General features: G+C 41.1%; 1 protein-coding gene across 2 annotated transcripts in view; it reads left to right on the top strand.

The window, feature by feature from the left end:
• The window catches only part of RHOH (ras homolog family member H), a 38,796-nt gene extending 24,685 nt beyond the window's left edge, over positions 1-14,111 (top strand). The window contains exons 3-5 of one of the 2 annotated variants that reach the window (XR_009008410.1): positions 11,093-11,215; positions 11,504-12,602; positions 13,945-14,111. Coding sequence is in view for 1 of the 2 variants with exons in the window: in XM_057547173.1 (XP_057403156.1) it covers positions 11,721-12,296 (576 nt within the window). In the remaining variant the exon portion in view is untranslated. Of the gene's footprint in view, positions 1-11,092; positions 11,216-11,503; positions 12,647-13,944 lie in introns of those variants that run through there. The other variant, XM_057547173.1, reaches the window with a different exon arrangement.
• The last annotated feature ends 5,280 nt before the right edge of the window (positions 14,112-19,391 follow it).

Genomic DNA, 19,391 nt, shown 5'->3' with positions numbered 1-19,391 from the left:
CGTGGTGCAGGGGCTTCTCGTTGCGGTGGCTTCTCTTGTTGTGGAGCACGGACTCTAGGCGCGTGGGCTTCAGTAGTTGTGGCACGGGGGCTCAGTAGTTGTGGCTTGCGGGCTCCAGAGTGCAGGCTTAGCAGTTGTGGCACACAGGCTTAGTTGCTCTGCAGCATGTGGGATCTTCCCGGACCAGGGTTTGAACCCATGTCGCCTGCATTGGCAGGCGGATTCTTAACCACTGTGCCACCAGGGAAGTCCTGCAATGAAATTCTTGCACATATTTCTTGACTACTTGTATAAGTACAACAAGACAATGGGTTTAAAGAATTGGAATTGCTGGGTTAAAAGGTATATGCATTTAAAATTTTGATAGCTACTAGCAGGGATATACCAAGGACATGTGGGTAGAAGGGGTCCACCCCAGGTACAGGCAGTGAGGGAGTACATCATCTGCTGAGAATTTAAAGACAATAATAAAATCAGTGTGTGTTTGCTTTTTATTATCACCATGTGCTGGCAGTGATAAAGTTAGAGTAATGCTTAGGGGTGTGTATGGATTCCATTAGAGCTGACTTCGAGGGTATATTGTGATTCCCCAACCTTATGGCACTACATATTCCTAATTCCTGTTTACTGATTCCTAATCAGTAGATTAGAATTAAAGAATGATAGCACAATGATTTTAGAGACTATGAAACAGAACTTGACTTACTTCAATTCTGTTATTCTATGTGACTTTTTGGAGTTTTGTGTTTAAATTTAAAACAGTAAAGCAGAGTGCAAATTGCAAAGTGTGATATTTCTGATTGGTAATTGCAAGTTTTAGTTCATACAGGAAATATTTTATTGCACTTGAATAATACTTTAAAAATTGAAATTTATCTTTCTTGTAAATTATTACTTGTTTATTTTAAAGCTACAGAATGAGTCAAGGAAATAATGATTGTTCCTGACTCTTACACATTATTACTGAAGCTAATTTTGCCATAAAAATGAGGGAGTTTAAAAAATGATCAGCTCCGGGTGTCAAAAACACAAAGTGTGCCACTGAATTCTGTTATATTGCCTTCTACAAAGATGGCATTCTTCCGTACATCTTCCAATGGTGTCTGAGAGAGTCTGCTTAAGGGAGAAATCTTTCAAATGTTGTTAGAAATAAGGCCTATAGTAAGAAAGAAACCACCCACCAGCTGAAAAATGTCTTTCCAGCTCTCCCTCCTCATCTGCTGCCTTTATTTTAGGATTGTGTCTTAGTCTATTTGAGCTGTTATAACAAAATGCCACAGACTAGGTGGCTTATAAACAATAGAAATTTATTTCTCACAGTTCTGGAGGTTGGGGAGTCCAAAATGATGGCCCTGGCAGATTCAGTGTCTAGTGAGAGCTTGCTTCCTGATTCGTTGATGGTGCCTTCTCACTGTGTCCTCATATGGTGGAAGGGGCAAAGGAGCTCTCTGGGACTCCTTTATAAGGGCACTAATTCCATTGATGAGGGCTCCACCCTCATGACCTAATCACCTCTCAAAGGCCCCACCTCCTAATACCATCACCATATGAATTTTAGGGGCACACAAGCATCAGATAGCAACAGATTGCTTAGTTTCATCAAGGTTGCAAAGGTAGGTAAGCCTCTCCCAGATGAGAGACAGCTGGAGAGGAGATAGAGACAACTCTGAATGGGTTTGGAGGCAAGCCCTCCTCACTAGTTTGTCCTCTTGGGCAAGTTACTTTACTTCTCTGTGCCTTAGTTTCCCCAGCTGTAAAATAACAACAATGGTATTGAGCACATAGTATTGTTTTATTTTATTTATTTATTTATTTTTGGCTGTGTTGGGTCTTTGTTGCTGCACGCAGGCTTTCTCTAGTTGCAGCGAGCGGGGGCTACTCTTTGTTGCGGTGCGGAGGCTTCTCATTGCAGTGGCTTCTCTTGTTGTGGAGCACGGGCTCTAGGCGCAGGGCTTCAGTAGTTGTGGCATGTGGGCTCAGTAGTTGTGGCTCACGGGCTCTAGAGTGCAGCCTCAGTAGTTGTGGTGCATGGGCTTAGTTGCTCCACGGCATGTGGGATATTCCCAGACCAGGGCTCAAACCCGTGTCCCCTGCAATGGCAGGCAGATTCTTAACCACTGCGCCACCAGGGAAGTCCCGAGCACATAGTATTATTGTAATGATTAATGAGCTAATTTTCATAAAGTACTTTAAACAGTATCTCACCAATGTGTTTATTATTATCCTTATTTACTAAGGGTCAGGCATGCCGCTAGGCATGACAGATAGAATCTTTTTAATTGACTTAAAAATCCTTCAAACTATTCACTATTATCTACATTTTACAGTTCTTGTTATGTGAGTTGCCGAAGGTTATACTGCTAGTCAGTGATAGAGATGAGAATCTAACCAAGACCTCAACTCCACAACCTGGGCTCTGCAAATGATGGAATATCAGCAATTTTATACTTTGAAGCTGAAACCAAGTCATCTCACTCCATGCAGTGCTCTGGGCTAAATATCCTGAACAAAATAACTTGACTTCTTTTACAGTTTGAGCAATCTGTAAATTAAGGGTTTACCCTAATTCTAGAGAATGTTGGAAGCCTTAATGATTGCCCCTAAAGAGAGATGATCTATCTCTCAAAGGAAGTTAATTAAAAAGAGAACATCTATTTGAAAAAGAGTTTTATATTAATACTGGGAGTTATCTTTTGAGTAAAAAGCCACCAATTTGGAACATATAGCTAAGCTATCTATAAGGGTTTACATTTTAAAATTAAGGAAATTAAGTATGGGATATAAAATGTAGATAACATATATGTGAAAAAATACTGTGTAGATGGAAAGAGTTCTGACTCAGTGATCCAGTTTCTGGGCTTCAAGTCAGCCCCCACTACCTAAACCACTTCTCTCTGGGCCTTGGTTTTCTCATGGGAAAATGAGTAGGTTGAACTAGATGACCTTTCAGGTATCTAATCATGCTAAGTTTCCTTCCACAATTAGGGGACATGCTATTTCACATTCTATTTAGTGGTTGCTCAATGATGGGGGAGTACCAGGGTTTTGGGGAATTATCAGAATTCACAGACACAAAACATATGAAGAAAAAAAGCTACATATTTATTTAACCAAGAGAGGATTAATATCCTTAATCTCTAAAAAGATTTTTTTAAATATTTAAGAAATGATGACCACCTTACTAGAAAAGTAGGCAAAGTAGGTGACTTATGAAAGAAAAAATGTAAGTGGTCAACAAAGAGATGAATTTTAATTTTCACTAGTCAAAAATGAAATGCAAATGAAAACAGATCAAACTGGCAAATATTATACCCAATGATGGCAGTGTGATGAAATGAACACTCTCATATACTACATATGGAGTACCAATTTGTCCAAGTTTTTCATCTGTCTTGTTCCAGTAATTGTGCTCATACCTATTTATACTAAAGAAATAATTGTATATTTGTACAAATTTATTTTTTAAATGTTCACTCAGTGTTATTATAGTAAAAATTAGAAACAATTTAAATAAGTTGGTTCCATAAATAATGCTATGTTCATATAATGAAATATGAGTCATTAAAATTATGTTCAAAGGATCTCAATGATATAAGAAATATTTATGATGTAAATGTTAAATAAAAAAAGCAAGATGCCAAACTATATATAAAGTACAATATTAGTTTTGAAAAAAAATGACACACTGAAAAAATGAAACAGGAAAAGGTACACTAATATCTCGCAGCTTTTGGTTTTAGGTGGTAGTTGCATTTCTCCTTTAGGTCGTTTAGATAGTTCAGTATTTTTGAAATGTTCCATAACATGTATTAACTACTTTTATAACCAGGAAAAAAAGGTATGTAGAGATGATTCAGACAAAATGAGGGGAAGAGTTAGCCAAAGTGAGGAGGCCATCTTCAGTCTGATTGGATCAGCAAATAAGGGAGGAAATGTTGCTCACCACTAATGGTTTGAGTGTGTGTGTTGAATGATGATGGTGGTGGTGGTGGTGGTGGGATGAGGGAACCCTGGGATGTGATGGTTTTCTTCGTTACAGATGGCGCTTTAGAGCTGGGAGGTACCATGGGCTTGGTGGAGGTCTACCCAGGTATCAGGTAGATTTCATATTTTCACAGTAAGTAAAGATCAGACGGAGCTACTTTAAGTCTAAGGGGAAAACATAAAATCTGAAAGTAGAAACTCTTCTCTACCCCTTCACCTTTTCAGACAAAAAGAAAGACCCCCAGGGCCAAGGGTCTTCCTCATTCTCAGAGTTGCTTTGATTTGTGATCTAGTTTTATGTGGGTAGTCCATTTTCACTCTTGAGTTTCTTTTCTTTCTTTTTTTTTTTAAAGTGATTTTCATTATTACTTTTTGCTCTTTTGCAAAGAGCTAATTTTGCAGAATTGGGGCAAGGAGGGCCAAGGGAAGTTAGTGAATGTAGTTATACCAGTTAGGAAGTTCACATAATCTCAAAGTAACTTCAAGAGTATTCTTTGGCTAGAATATTTTCTAGCTGTGGCCCTTACTTCCCAGGGGCAGATGGTGATGTCTTATTGAGATGCAGGTAGAGCTTGTACTTGAAACTCAAGGCTTTCTCTTTATGACTTAGCTGGGAATCCTCACCTTTTTCTCCTCTATCTCCCTTCCACCAGGAGGCAGGCTCTAAGCCTTTGCACTGTCTACCTTTATGTCACTTATTTGATGCATCAACATTCCTTCCAATACAAGTCACTGAGGCGAAAAGTATACTTTTTATTTTTTAGTGATACTTTTCTGCATTTTCTCTAAAACTAAAGATGAGAATGAAACCACAGCTTGGACAAAATGCTATAGAAAACAAAAGTTCCCACCCTTTAAAACTTTTATCATGAAAAAATTTGAATATATATAAAAATAGTGAGAATAGATTAACATACCCCCATGTACCATCATTCAACATCAACAGTTCTCAATATTTTCCCAGTCTTATTTCATCCATCATCCTTAGTTTTTTTTTTTCTTTTCTGGAGTAATCTAAAATAAATCCCAGACATCATATTCATTTCAGCTGCCTGATAAGGACTTTAAAAATGTATATGACTGGGCTTCCCTGGTGGCACAGTGGTTAAGAATCTGCCTGCCAACGCAGGGGACATGGGTTCAAACCCTGGTCTGGGAAGATCCCACATGCCGCGAAGCAACTAAGCCCGTGCGCCGCAACTACTGAGTCTGTGCTCTAGGGCCCGCGAGCCACAACTAGTAGCCCGCGTGCCACAACTACTGAACCCTTCAGCCTAGAGCCCATGCTCTGCAACAAGAGAAGCCACCACAATGAGAAGCCTATGTACCGCAACGAAGAGTAGCCTCTATTCGCCACAACTAGAGAAAGCCCACGCACAGCAACAAAGACCCAACGCAGCCAAAATTAATTAAAAAAAATAAATATATTAAAAAAAGTATATGACTACAATGTGATTATCACCTAACAAAATTAGCAATAGTTCCTTAATGTCATCAAACACCCAGGCCGTATTCAAACTTCTTTGAATATCTAAAAAAATATAGAAAAGACTTCAAAAACTCTCTCATGAGGAGGAAAAAGAGAGATGGGCTTAGGACATTTGTGAGAGGAGGCATAATTACTCAGCTTAGCTTGTCCCTTAAAAAAGAACCAGAAGCCAAAGATAGTGCTTCTAGGAATTTAAAACAAATTTAGCTGTTCAGATATAGAAGATTCTTGTCTCAGACATGATGGGGGCTCATAGATATTCTCTAGCCTAAAGGGCCCTCAGATCAGCCTTTTCTGCCTTTTCAAGTCAAACTTAAAAAAACAAAGGAACACACACAAAGTGCTTCAAAATTGTACACAGAACTCATGCTTTTAAAATGTGTTTTATTTTATTTTAATTTTATTTTAAAATGCACAGAAGCAAGGAGAAGAAAATGAGAATCAGCTACAATCTCAGGACCATAGACAATTCATCTTAACATGTTGGTATATATACTGCTCTAGATGTTTTCATAACTGTGGAATCATACTGTACATATTTTGAAAACTGCTTTTATCCCATTCAGCATAGGGACCCTTTTCCTGTGTCAGTTAATATACTTGTACTCTGCTATTTTAAAGCGTATTGATTACAGGAATAAACTAATTAGTTTATCCAAGAACCACCTGTTCTTGAATAATTTTTTTCCCATTATAAACAACGTAGACAAGAATATGTGTGTAACTAAATATTTCATGTCCAAGTTTGTGGAAGGATAAGAACTCTCCTTGCTGCCATCCTTCTTCCCTTCTCACTCATTCTCATCCCGTATAATGTAGCCAGATTCCCCTTGGTTCTCCTGGAATCTCTCTGGCACCCCGATCTGAAATACCACACTGTCCCCTTTTCTCACAGACTTGTCTCTCCTCCAGTGTTTGTTTCCTGTTTGCCAGTGGCCCCTCCGAGGCCCCCAGGCCTCACAATCATCTCACTTTGGGCCTGCATGTCAGCTCTAGCTCTAATAATCTTACAACAACCCTTCAAGGTAACTAGATAAATAACAGATACTTCTATAGTACTTACTCTGTGCCAGGTACCATTCTATGTGCTTTACATTCACTTACCCATTTATTCCCGTACAACAACCTTGTATGATACCATCGGTATTGCCTATTTACAGTTGAAGAAGCTAAGACTTAGTGACTTTGGAGGCAGCATGGTTTCAGAGTCCAGGCTCTTAATCACTGAGCTATACTGCCTCTATTGACAAAGGTGCAAAACTCAGAGACGTTAAGTAATTCACCCAAGATCGCACAGTAAGCAGCAGATGTTGGGGCCAAACTCAAGCTTGCCTGATCCCAGGGTCTGTGCTCTCCTTCTTACTCTGAATCGCTTCTTTTTATTTAGCAGGGGTTGTCAAACTTTTCCTGTAAAAGGCCAGATAGTAAATATTTTAGGCTTTGTGGGCCATAAAGTCTTTGTTGCAACTTTGAGTTGTAGCAAGAAAGAAGCCATAGAAAATTTGTAAATGAAAGATCATGACTATGATCCAAAAAAATGTTATTTATGGACACAAATCTGAATTTCATACGATATGCACATGTCATGAAATACTGTTCTTCTGATTTTTTTTTAACCATTAAAATTGTAAAAACCATTCTTAATTCGTGGGCCATACAGAAACAGACGGTGGGTTTGGCCCACAGGTGACCCATAGTTTACAAGTTTGCTTTACAGCGTCGTTACATTCTAGAATGGTTAGATATGCATGTACTTGCCTCTTTGCTTTCTTTCCTTGAACAATTCAGCTTGGGCCCCAAATGTGCATACCCAACCGAGAAAATATGAGTCCTTCAGTAAAAGAAATTCCCTTAGAAAGCAGTTCAGAGACCAAGTCACCTTCCCTTGAGTATGCCTCGTGGGGTTCCACCCTCAACTCCAAGCAGTTTTTCAGAAAATTCCAACTACTTTGAGAGAGGTACATTTTCCCATCACTTTATTAGTTTTGACATTAGATTCTAGAGTCTTTAATGGTGCTCTGGGCCGTTGCCTGGCTGACTAGCCTTGTTTTTGACTCTGAACTTGGACCAAATTGAGAACTCTAGACGTGTGGAGACAATCCAGTTACTGTGCTCCTGGGAATGGAAGGGATCATTCAGGGAAGGGTGGGTGGGACAGAGGAGGGGAAGGGTGCCAGGGTCCCTGCTTGGCCTGGGGTCAGGGGGGCAGGGCTCCTGGCTCAAAGAGGCCTCAGGGCTTAGTGATATTCCATTTAAATTCAATTATAATGGGATTAAATAAGCTTTAGGTTTAGGAATGTAAATACTGCTTAGAACCTTGACTCTGGAGAACAGTAATAAAAGCTTCAAACCAGCATCTTGCAAGCAAACTTTCAGAATTAAATCCACTTGGAATACAGACGATCTGTGTATAAAAATAAACTGATTTAAAAGTGATTTCTTTTTGTGATTCAGAGGAGAAATTTAATCATTATTTGTAGCAATTAGAAATGAGCTAAGGGGAATTACTGAAGTAGGGTTGAGAATTAGTGAAATGAACTCTTGCAAGATGAAAAACTTAAGATAAAATATTCCTTGAGAAAATGTTCCCTGCAAAGGCGATAACCTTAATTTTAAAAATACTTTTTCCTGAAGTTTAATCTTCATACAGAAAAGTGAACACATCACAGGTCTGCAGCTTGAAGAATTTTCACAAACTGAACACACTTGTGGAACCAGTTTCCGAATCAAGACACAACACACTTGTAAATATCAAGAACTCCTTTATTTGTAGGAGGAGAATCGGAGTAGGGACCTGTTTGGAAGGGACGGCCGGAAAAAGTGTCTCGAAACTGGGTTTGCTTAGGAAGCATAGTTTTACTCGAGGTGCCTTGGGTAGGGCAATGGGAATTATGGGGTGTGGGTGACACGTGGAGCTGCTGCAGCTTGGGAGTCACTCTCTGTTTAGGTCTAACTTTGCCTCTGCCATTGCCTCACAGTGTGACTGTGACAGGACTCCCCACCCCCTGAAGTCTCTGCAGTTGTGAAATGTTGATCTCCATGCGGACAGCAGCCAGCTTGCTCACTGTTACGCTCTCAGGACCTGATACGGTGCCTGCCACACAGGAAGCCCCAAACAACCGTTTTTTAAAAACGAGGAAAACAACTAATGAATAATGTATACAGCCCTTAGAAGATGCTCAATAATGTAAATAAAAGGCACAAAATGACCCATTGATCCAGTAATGCCATATTCGTAAATGTATTCCCCAAGAATATTTTTCCATGTAAAAGTAACTTCTATAAATGAATATATATTTTATATATAAAATAACACTTGTTAATTATTGTGAAATATTGAAACTAACTCAAAGACTGCTAGCAGTGGGGAACAGCTGTGCAGTTATGAATTGTTGAAACATTGAAAGCTATTTAGCTAAAACCTGGCAAGTATGTTGATTATGTTGAAATAGAAAGTTTTTTAAATTGGAAAAAATATTTAGAAGATATATACAAGTGTATATCTATTACAGAAAGAAAACAATGACAATTTGGACTGATAAAGCTTACAAGCGGCTATACTTTTCCTCTATTAAGTTGCTTAAGATTTTTTGAATTGATTCTCTTTCCCCAGAAGAAAAAGAAACGAAGTGAAGCACCCACTCTCCTACCACCACCCCAGCCCCCCCAATGCGTGGAGCCCCCCATCCTGAGCAGGGCCTGCTCTTGCTGTCGTGTCCCTGCTAGGCTGAGAAAGTGTTGTTGAGAGAAGGCGCTGGCGGGAGTTGCTGAGAAGCACAATGATTTCCTAATCGTCTAAGGGTGTTAGATTCACGGCAGAAGCAATTTCCTTAATGAATGAATTGGCTGTTGCCGGCATAAGTCCTTTGCCCAAAACTCTTACAAGAAGGATGACATTTAGATGTATCCTTTATCATTGACAGGTTATCCCTGGCAGATGGCTGCCATGGGTTCATCTTTTAAAAAAAATATCAGGGTTTTATCAACATTTTGAAGTAAGCCACAGATTCAATCGAAGCCCAGATAACCTAAAATCTGTAATAACAATAGTCAATGAAAGTCATAATTTCATCTTAGTTTTATATTATGCTCTATCATTGTTTTCATTTTTAATTTATTTTTTATTATTTTTATTATTTTTTATTTTTGGCCATGCCACACAGCTTATGGGATCTTAGTTCCCTGAACAGGGATTGAACCTGGGCCCTGGCAGTGAAAGCGCCAAGCCCTAACCTCTGGACCACCAGGGAATTCTCTGTTTTTTTATTTTATAAATTATTATTATTATCATTTTGTGCTCTATCATTCTGAAGGGGCTTTCTCACAAGACAATCAAGGGAGTATTCTCAAATGTACAATGTCTTGTAAAAGTACAAGCATAAATTATTGCTGTGTTATCATTTCCATATGAAGATGTGAGTCTTCAGATAGAGTCTGGGCGAATATTTGACGTCCCATCCCCCATGCTTGGGCATTCAATATTTGGCATTTTAAATAAATAGTAGTAGAAGTTGAAAAATATGGTGCCTGCCCATAGATCCCATGTGCCAGGTTCTGTGCTAAGCCAGACTCTCCACATACTGAATTGTTATAATAATTCCATCAAGAAGGTGCTTTTCTTATTTTCATTTTTATGAAGAAACCAAGGCTCAGAGAGGTTAAGTAACTTGGCCAAGGTCACCCAGCTTATGTGTGGTAAAAATGAATTTGTGAAAATCAAGTGAATTATTTATTTGATTAACTCATTTGTAAAGGCTATTATGTCTAATTAAACAGAGACTGTAGGTGGACGAAGATAATAATGTCCTGGAGGGGAATGTCTGGATTTAGAGGAGTGATTTTAAAAATTACCTTTTGAAGGAGACCTATCCTACTGGTCTGTTTTACATTGCTTTCCGTGTGATCTGTCAGGAAGATTGCCAATGGAGGAGGTTATAAGCCCAGATTGTATTAATAACCTTTACTTTGAAATTTGGTCCAAAAGACCTTTCCTGCGTCTGAAGCTGGGATGGCCCTGTGATGACGTCCCTTGGCAGACGGGACACTGTCTCCAAGGCTGATCTCATTGTCTGGAGCTCTTTCACCTGCAGTGAATGAGAAGTTATTTGACCGTTTCAAGAAATTCAGATTCCGTCATATTTATGTGGCCCGGTTTAAGTGACAGGCACCGAATACGGTTGCTTTTAAGCAAGTTATTTTGTTTAACCAGGGGCCTAGCAGAGTTCCTGATTACATAGGTAGCTGTTCAGAAAAGAAAGAAACAATTTTATCCTCACAACATCTCTGACAAGTGGTTCCTAAATCTGTCACAATCTTGTGGATGAGTAAACTGAGGCTTGGAGATTAAGCAAAGTGCTCAAAGCCATGTCGTTGTATAGGTAATGGAGTCTGATTTCAGATGCAGAAAATGACAAGGACAGTGCCCTTTCCATTACATCTATAGCCAATTCTTGGAAAAACCTCAAGGGAAAAACCACAGCAAATTTTTAGAGTTCTGGTGATTTCTTCTTTCTGATCTCAGCACAAATTCCCACATAAACCAAGGACTGGCTGATGAATCAATAAATGAAAGGAAGCGCTTCTGTTATGTGCGGCTCATCACATTGCTCTTTCTTGCAGTTCCCAACGTGGCTGGGATCCATTAGAGACTGAAGTGGCAGAGACCACTGTCGGCTGTGGTCTCAACTTCTTGGAGCAGAAGCCAAGAGAGAGCAGTCTGAAGACGTCTCATCCACACATCAGGTTGCTACTGTGGTCTTTTTCATGTTGCCACCAGAGCAACTGCTTGTGTTTTTATCCGTGGGCTGATTTTAGAGATCAGATCAGCTTCTGCTTCTTGACTGGGTGGGGTCATGGGTACGGGGTATAACAGATCCAAGCTTTCCCCACCAAGGGTAAGAGTGGCTTAGACAAGGGGGGAGCTCCACTGAGGTGTACCCCCTGATTAATCAGTTTGCCAATGAGGAACCTCCCCCATCAGCAAAAAAGGGAAAAGAGACTCAATTTCTCCCTTTCTTTTTCTTTTTCCAGTTGAAGACCAGCCTTTGGAGGTTTCCAAAGTAGATGGTGTGTCTCCCTTGGATGGACCGCATGACGTAACATTCTGCAAATTGCTGTCAGAGGTGCTAAGAACACAAACCCATCTGGTTTCCATTCCTCGTTGTTGAATGGTGTTTGCTTCAGCAGCCCACTGAGGGCTCTTTTCCTCGGGATTCTGAACTTGTAACTAGGAATCCGAGCTGGGAAGATGCTGAGTTCCATCAAGTGTGTGTTGGTGGGAGACTCTGCTGTGGGGAAAACCTCTCTGTTAGTGCGCTTCACCTCCGAGACCTTCCCAGAGGCCTACAAGCCCACAGTGTATGAAAATACAGGTGTCGACGTCTTCATGGATGGCATCCAGATCAGCCTGGGCCTCTGGGACACAGCTGGCAATGATGCCTTCAGGAGTATCCGCCCTCTGTCCTACCAGCAGGCAGACGTGGTGCTGATGTGCTACTCCGTGGCCAACCATAACTCCTTCCTGAACCTGAAGAACAAGTGGATCGGTGAAGTCAGGAGCAACCTGCCCTGCACCCCCGTGCTGGTGGTGGCCACCCAGACTGACCAGCGGGAGGTGGGGCCCCACAGGGCTTCCTGCGTCAACGCCATAGAAGGAAAGAGACTGGCCCAGGAGGTGAGAGCCAAGGGCTACCTGGAGTGCTCAGCCCTCAGCAACCGGGGGGTACAGCAGGTATTTGAGTGTGCCGTCCGGACTGCCATCAACCAGGCCAGGAGACGCAACAGAAGGAGGTTCTTCTCCGTTAACGAGTGCAAGATCCTCTAAACCCCAAAGACTCTACGCAGCAGTCACTTACGGCAAAGACTAACTGGGACAGGGAGAGCAGGCAAGCCAGCAAGGGTCGATGCGTCTCCTGGGCACGTCCTGAGCAGCCTGAAACAGCATGAGCAGCAGCAGGAAACCTTTCGGATACAGTTGTTGATGAGACTTGGCTACTGGATGCTTTAACGAAATACCCTCTACCAAAGAACTCTTTGCCCAGTACGGTTAGAAGATCCCTTGGGAAACTGTAATGACTATTCCATCTTCGATTACAAAACCAAAGTGGTCTCCGTGATTTTGGATAATGAAGTGAGTTTTCCAAAGAATTCCATATTTAAAGACACATTTTATTTAAATAATAGCAAAATAAATAGCACTGGTATATAATTAGTTTTCACACTTGGAAAGTCTTTTCCTACCTACTGACAAACACAAATTGATGTACTAGTGAAACGACCTCATAGGGCCCTGCCATATGTTTGTAGTGTTGGTATTTTCGTCTGAAGTAGTAATTTTGTTGAAACCACTTGCCAGCTAGATTTTATTAGGTAATCAAAATTTTAAATTACTGTAAACTGATCCTTGCAATTAATTTTCCACCCACTTGTTATTCAGAGTTGTATATAAAATACAGTTCAATGACATAAGATACTTTAATACTGCCTAATGATTTTAAACAGCTATCATTATATGTCTCTGTAATTATTTTTTTTTAAAAGTGCATTTCTTATGGTTTTGCCTTTCACCCAAAAAACTCCAGTTATGTACTAAGTATTCTGTCATTCACCAAAACAGATTGAAGGAAAACCTTTCAGGTAGAGACTCAGACTGCTCACAGTGATGGCAGCAGAACTTGGAACAGACGCGAGGAAGTCTTACTTTCGTTTCAGAGACCGCTGCACTTTGCCTGCTTCTTCTGACACCGGGGTTCCTAGCTGGTTGTAGGTCTCGTGAAGGGGCAGGCTCAAAGTCTATATAATTGTGATTTAGCAAATTTGTTATCTGAGCTCTAAACTGAGCTGGCATGGCAACATAATTCATTAATTTTAGGACCTAATCAGAATAATTGGGATGGTGTCTACATGTATATGTACGTATTTAACGGAAAAAAGGGAATTTATAGCTTTTACTATTTCATGAATATGAAACACCTGAGTAGGAAAAAAAATCACAAATTCCCAGCACAGGGAACAGGAAAACTATACAGCAATTGCTCAGATAATAAAAATTTCTCAAGGGAAATACTGAATCAGTAGGGACATCCCTCCAACCCCCAACCACCATTCTGTCTAATAGCTTAAAAGCAATGGTATTGACCATCTGTTAAAGCTGAGAACAGAGGACTATGTAACTTAAGAAATCGTGAAGGCTGGAACCCACGTGTTTCATTTACTCACCTAATCAAAACCTATAACTACTCTGAACCACGTTTATGAAAGTACATCATTGTTATGGTGTAACATGCCATTACACACCAATGGTAAGGCAGTTGGCATAAATGACTATGATTAGACCTATGTTGACATAACCAAACTGATTTTTCAGTTTCCTTATGTGGTCAATTCTTTATAGCTATAATCGATGTCAAAATCAAATGTGTGCTCATCTCCACACTGCCTTCTCTTTTTCCTCTTCTCCCATCCACATTCAGGAAAAGGGCTGGGACCAGGGTCTGAGTCTCTGCATCCAAGATTCCCTCAGTCCTCTGGGGCTGACATATCTGCCTTCACCCGGACAGCTCCAGCTCTCCAGTCCCACAGCTCATCCTCGGCTCTGTGTCACCTGTGTCCCTTGATTTGAGAACTACTATATCCAGCTGTCTATGTTGGGCATCCAGAGGGTTGGAGGGCTTCAAAGCTGGCCAGGCAGGGGAGGCGATGGGAGTGCATCTCCTTGTGATATCCCTGTTGACCCTCCTCCTCTTCTCCAACAATCGCAAATGGTCTTAAATAACTTCTGCAGATTTTCCTTCAGGGCCAGTCTTTAAGGTGGGCGGTCTTTAACATGATAGCAGGAATAAATTTCTAATGACTAAAATTGGTTGTCCCAAAGCTTTTCCTTCTTTCTTGTTGAAGGGAGATTGGCGGGGTGGGGACTGAAAATGGGAAGGGCCCAGGTAAACTGATTCTAAGTGAGGGAAGAGGTGGTGATTCCACGGTGGAAGCGGTGGAGGAAGGGAAGGTCATAGAGGGCATGGTCAAATGACTTTGCTTTCATCTGGGCCACAGATGAGCCCTCTGGAGGAAGGGAAGGTCATAGAGGGCATGGTCAAATGACTTTGCCTTCATCTGGGCCACAGATGAGCCCTCTGCTTGCTGGCTGGAGCCAAGCTTAAAGGCTGTCTCTGGGAACCCTCACACCTGAGAACAGGAATCCACGTGTAAACCCTCCCCAGCAATGGGACCTGGCAGAAACCGAGGCCCGCTGGCGTCTGTCTCCCCTACTAGATGATCATTCTTGAAGGCTGGGCCACTTCCTGTTCATCTCAGTGTTCCCAGGGCCCAGCTCAGGGAAAGAAGCATCGCAAAACAAAGTTGTGTTGAACTGAACTGGAGAGAAGGACAAGAATTGGGCTGATGTGCTGCGAAATGCTTATGGGAATGAAGCAGACCTCCACCAGCCCGGGGGGGTAGGGGGCAGGGGTGGGGAAGAAGCGAAAATGGGTCATTTCGTTAGAATCCATGCAGTGTATGTTCTACGTGGCTGTATATCTATTTTTCCTGCCTCGACTCAGGCTATGTTTCTTCCCCTTCAAAACTTTCAGTGCCTTTTTGTAGACTATTGTACGCTGCTTTCTAACCATGCCAAATAGCAACATTAAATATGCTCCTGTTTACGTGAAAGAGTTGGTTTGAGTAGGTAACTCACCCTATCCTGTTTTACTTTGTACTGACAAAACGGGGCAGCTGAAGCTAGTGTGATGAAATGAGGCTGAGCGACAGGAAAGTGGAAGGCATCCCAGCGGTTACAGTTTGCAGAGGGCTCCGGACGTGCTGACCCCTGTGCTAAGCACTTGAGCGCGTGTTATCTCACCATGTGGGGTGAGCACCACCTCACACGGGGAAACTGAGGCCTGGCGCAGCAGGTGAGTGGCAGCAGCAGGAGTCTCGAGTGGGTCTGTCAGACTCCAAAGCTGTGCTCAAGACCACTGTGCCCCACTTCCGCCCAGAGCAGCCCGGCTGTATGGTTTTGCCACATCTCGTCTCATGTAACCTTGCAGGCCCCAACCTTACTAGTCCCTGTATTTTAAAACTTATTTTTAATAAAATATTCCCAGTCTGATCTTTATCTTCCCCTTTTATTTTTGTTTCTGGCAATAAGGAAGGGACCCACCTAAGTCACAGAGCACCATCATTTGCAAAGGTGTCTGCTTTAACCCTTGGCTTTTAAGTATAATTTTATAGGTTGACTGCATGTGAATTGGCAGAAATGAAATTCATCATGATTTGATGCTTTAAAAACCTGGGAAAAAATTCTCTTTTTTATTTCACTTTTCCACCCCTCGGGTTTCAGGTATCTCCTTTGAATGAGGGAGTGACAGGGGAGAGGAGGGCCTGATTCTTTCCTTTTAAGGATTTGGTACCAAGGAAGGGCACCTTACCCATCATGAGATGGGATGAAAGGATTCCAGTGTGACACATCTAAGGGTTACACTACGGTGGAGGGGACGGGGCATCTGCTAGTGTTCATCCCCAGGGCCGAGAAGACTATTCTATGGGTTGAGTCAGATCAGAACAACTCAAGGGCAGGGTCCTATTTTCCCTCAGGCTGTATCTCTTCTGATAAAGCAACGAAGCATTAATCACTAGCCAAGATCCTGAGCAGTTTTTCACCAGAAAAGATAAAACAAGCCACAGAAATTATTTGTAACGTAAAGTTCCTAAAGAGTACTTGATTCAACCTAAAGTTCATGTTTTGGTCAATTCTAAAATATATCCTGACATGGGACGCAATCCTTAATGGTAGCTAGACAGCAATAATGGGGGAGTAAGAGGCAGACATATTTTGGAGTCACAAAGTCTGGGTCATGTGTCTTTCAGCCTCAATTTCCTTAACTTAAAACAGTAATTCCTGGATTCCTCTAAGAATTCGTGCAATAATATTCGTACAATAATAGCTTTATATCTGTGAACTGTTGTTCAAATGGATGTGTTGTTACGGTTTTGGTGGACCTCTATGCAGATACATAGGCTGAACATTCTAGATCAGATCAGAATATTCTAGAACTTGTTGATAGTGGGCCACACGATGGGAAACCTACACAGAAGCAGGTGCCATTTGTAGCAATGCTAGATAGAGCAAGATGAGTAAAATGACATGTAATGATAGTGGCAACAAACTACATTTGATTCCTACTGGTTCCAGCTTTGTGCTAGGCACTTTACATGCACCATGTCATTGAATCCTCAGAACATGCTCAGAAGGTAGATATTATTCTCTTTCTGTTGATAAGCAACTGAGGCTCAGACTGATATATGGAGATATTTCCCTTGTACAGTTACTTTTCAAAACGTCCCAGTTTTACTATGTAATTTTGGTTTAATTAAACTTGACCAGCTAAAAATTATACGGTGAATTATATTTAATGTTCATCACACTCGCTAACTTAGCTAAGATGGTGAGAATGATCCCTGTTACGCGCTGATGATTAGGGCTTGGCAGCCTTCCTTCATGCGCTTCCTTTTGTCACTTTTCCTATGAAAAAGTCTCAGCTGGTTCCTATCCCACTGCCATGGTGGTCTCTGCTGGCTGTTCCCACTCCCCGTTTCCATTTTCCACCCTTGGCTGCCCTCCCCTGTGGCTGGGAGGCTAACCCTGTGGGCTGCATCACCCAGGATCTCTTCCTGGCTGGCTTCTACTTGGATGCAGCTGGTGGGAGACTCTGGCTGGAAGTCAGAGGGTAGGAGGAGAGAACAGGTGGGTGTTTTTTCCTACTTCTTTCTTGCTTGGGTGATGCTTACCTGTCCATAGCTGTGAATTCCTCCCACCTGCTGAGCAGCTTCTCCTCCACATCACCAGCTTTCATGGGGCCCCAGGATGGTATTTCCTCTCTCTGCCTCTCCGTCCTGTAGGAAGTAATGGCTTCCTGCTGGTGCTAGTCTTGGGATGCAGCAACATCCCTCCTGTGTTCCCTTAACCCAGACCTCTACAAGTAGTGCCTTCATTCAGATCTCTTCATCTGAACCATCTGGAATAAATTTGGTTTCCTATGGAATTTTGACTGATATACTCACCAAATATTAAAAGTCATCTATATGTTCTGGCAGTAAGTGAGTACACATAACTCTTCTGAAGGATATGGGTTTGGCAGCCTGGCTAACTCCCCTGTCCTGAGCCTCAAAAGCCAGGAAATATCACTCTCTACTTCTATTTTGCTTGGAAGAGAAAGGAGTATGCTGATTAATTCTAATCCGAATATGCAAAAGAATAGTTCTGGGAGAGCAAAGTTCAAGAATTGTGGGGTTTCTAATGACATATTTATATTAAGAAGCTTTTATCCATAATATATAAAGAACTACTATGAATCATCAAGAAAAACAGCCCAATTTTAAAAATGCATATTTCTCAGAAGAAATATGCGTGACCAATAAACAATAGAAAAGGTGCTCAATCTCACCAGTAGCAGGGAAATGCAAACAAAATCCACAATGAGATATCATTTTCACACTACTGTATTGGCAGAGAATTAAAAAGTATGACTATGGAACATTGGCAAGGGTATGAAACAATAGGAAACCTTATATGCTTCTTGTGGGGATATAAGTTGATATAACGTTTTGGCATTTCTTAGTAGTATTGAATATCCTATACCCTTGACCTAGACATTTCATGCCCTAGAGATATACTTGCATAGACTTCCTGGGAGAACTGTATGTAAACGTTCTTAGTAGCACTGTAGATAATAGCAAAAACTACAAACAACACAATGTAATCAAGAGAGAATGGCTAAATAAATTTTGGTATATTCTCACATAGAATACTATGCAACAATGAAAATGAATGAACTGTAGCTGTATGTATCAATAAATTAATGTAGACAATATTGAGAAAAAAGCAAGTAGTCAAATAATATATGATCACATTTAAGTGAAGTTCAAATGCAAGCAAAGCTTAACAATACAATATTTAGGGTCAGAAACATTTTAAAGCATGGGAATGATTAACACAGCATTTAATTAAGTGGTTACCTCTTCTAGGGAGATAAGGGAATACAACTGAGCAGGGTCACCCAGGGATGTCACAGGTATTGGTAATGTTCTATTTCTTAAGTTTGTGAAGTGGGTACAAGAATGATCATTTAATTTTTTCTGTTATTTATTTTTCAAAAATATTCCTATGTGTTTTATACACTCTTTTGTGTGCCTGATATAATTCATAATTTTAAAAGTTTTTTTTAGGACTTCCCTGGTGGTCCGCGGTTAGGACTCCGTGCTCTCACTGTCAAGGGCCCAGGTTCGATCCCTGGTCAGGGAGCTAAGATCCGACATGCTGCACGGTGTGGCCAAAAAAAAAAAAAAAAAATTTTTTTTAAAGTTCAGGTTGTACAGTCAAATTTCCAGAATTCCAGCTCTGCCCCTCACTAGCTTTGCAGCCTTGTTCAAGTTAACTAGCCTCGCTGTACATCAATTTCCTCATCTGTAAAATGGAGAAAATAATATCACAGGGTGGTGAGGATTAAAGAAAGGAATGAACACAGGTAAAGTCTGCACTATGTCTGGCACATAGCAAGTTTTCAATAAATGGCAGCTCTATCATTCAATTGTCATCCTCCCTCAGAGCTGGGAGGATCCTGATCTTTAGTGGATGAAGACATTAAGATCTGGGGACGGTTAAATGACCTTCCCAAAGCTCTATGAGCTGGTGGCAGACTCAGCCCATCTCACTCTCCCTACCACCCTTTGGGTGTTCTTTTTCTAAGCTTCATGAGCAGAGAGGTTTTGTTTTACTTGTTCGCTTTTTATAAGCTCACTTTTCAATCCAGATTTCCTGTGCTCTATAATTTGCAGACCCACTGAGGGTCTAATATATAAATCAACATGGCTGGAACATTTTCTTCTGTTTCTCTAATATTTTTGTTAAGTTATTATACTATATAGT

This window comes from Balaenoptera acutorostrata, chromosome 5 (assembly GCF_949987535.1).
Source record: "Balaenoptera acutorostrata chromosome 5, mBalAcu1.1, whole genome shotgun sequence".
NCBI classification, from domain to species: Eukaryota; Metazoa; Chordata; class Mammalia; order Artiodactyla; family Balaenopteridae; genus Balaenoptera; species Balaenoptera acutorostrata.
Note: the sequence above shows the minus strand (reverse complement) of the source record. Positions and strands in the feature narration are given on the sequence as shown.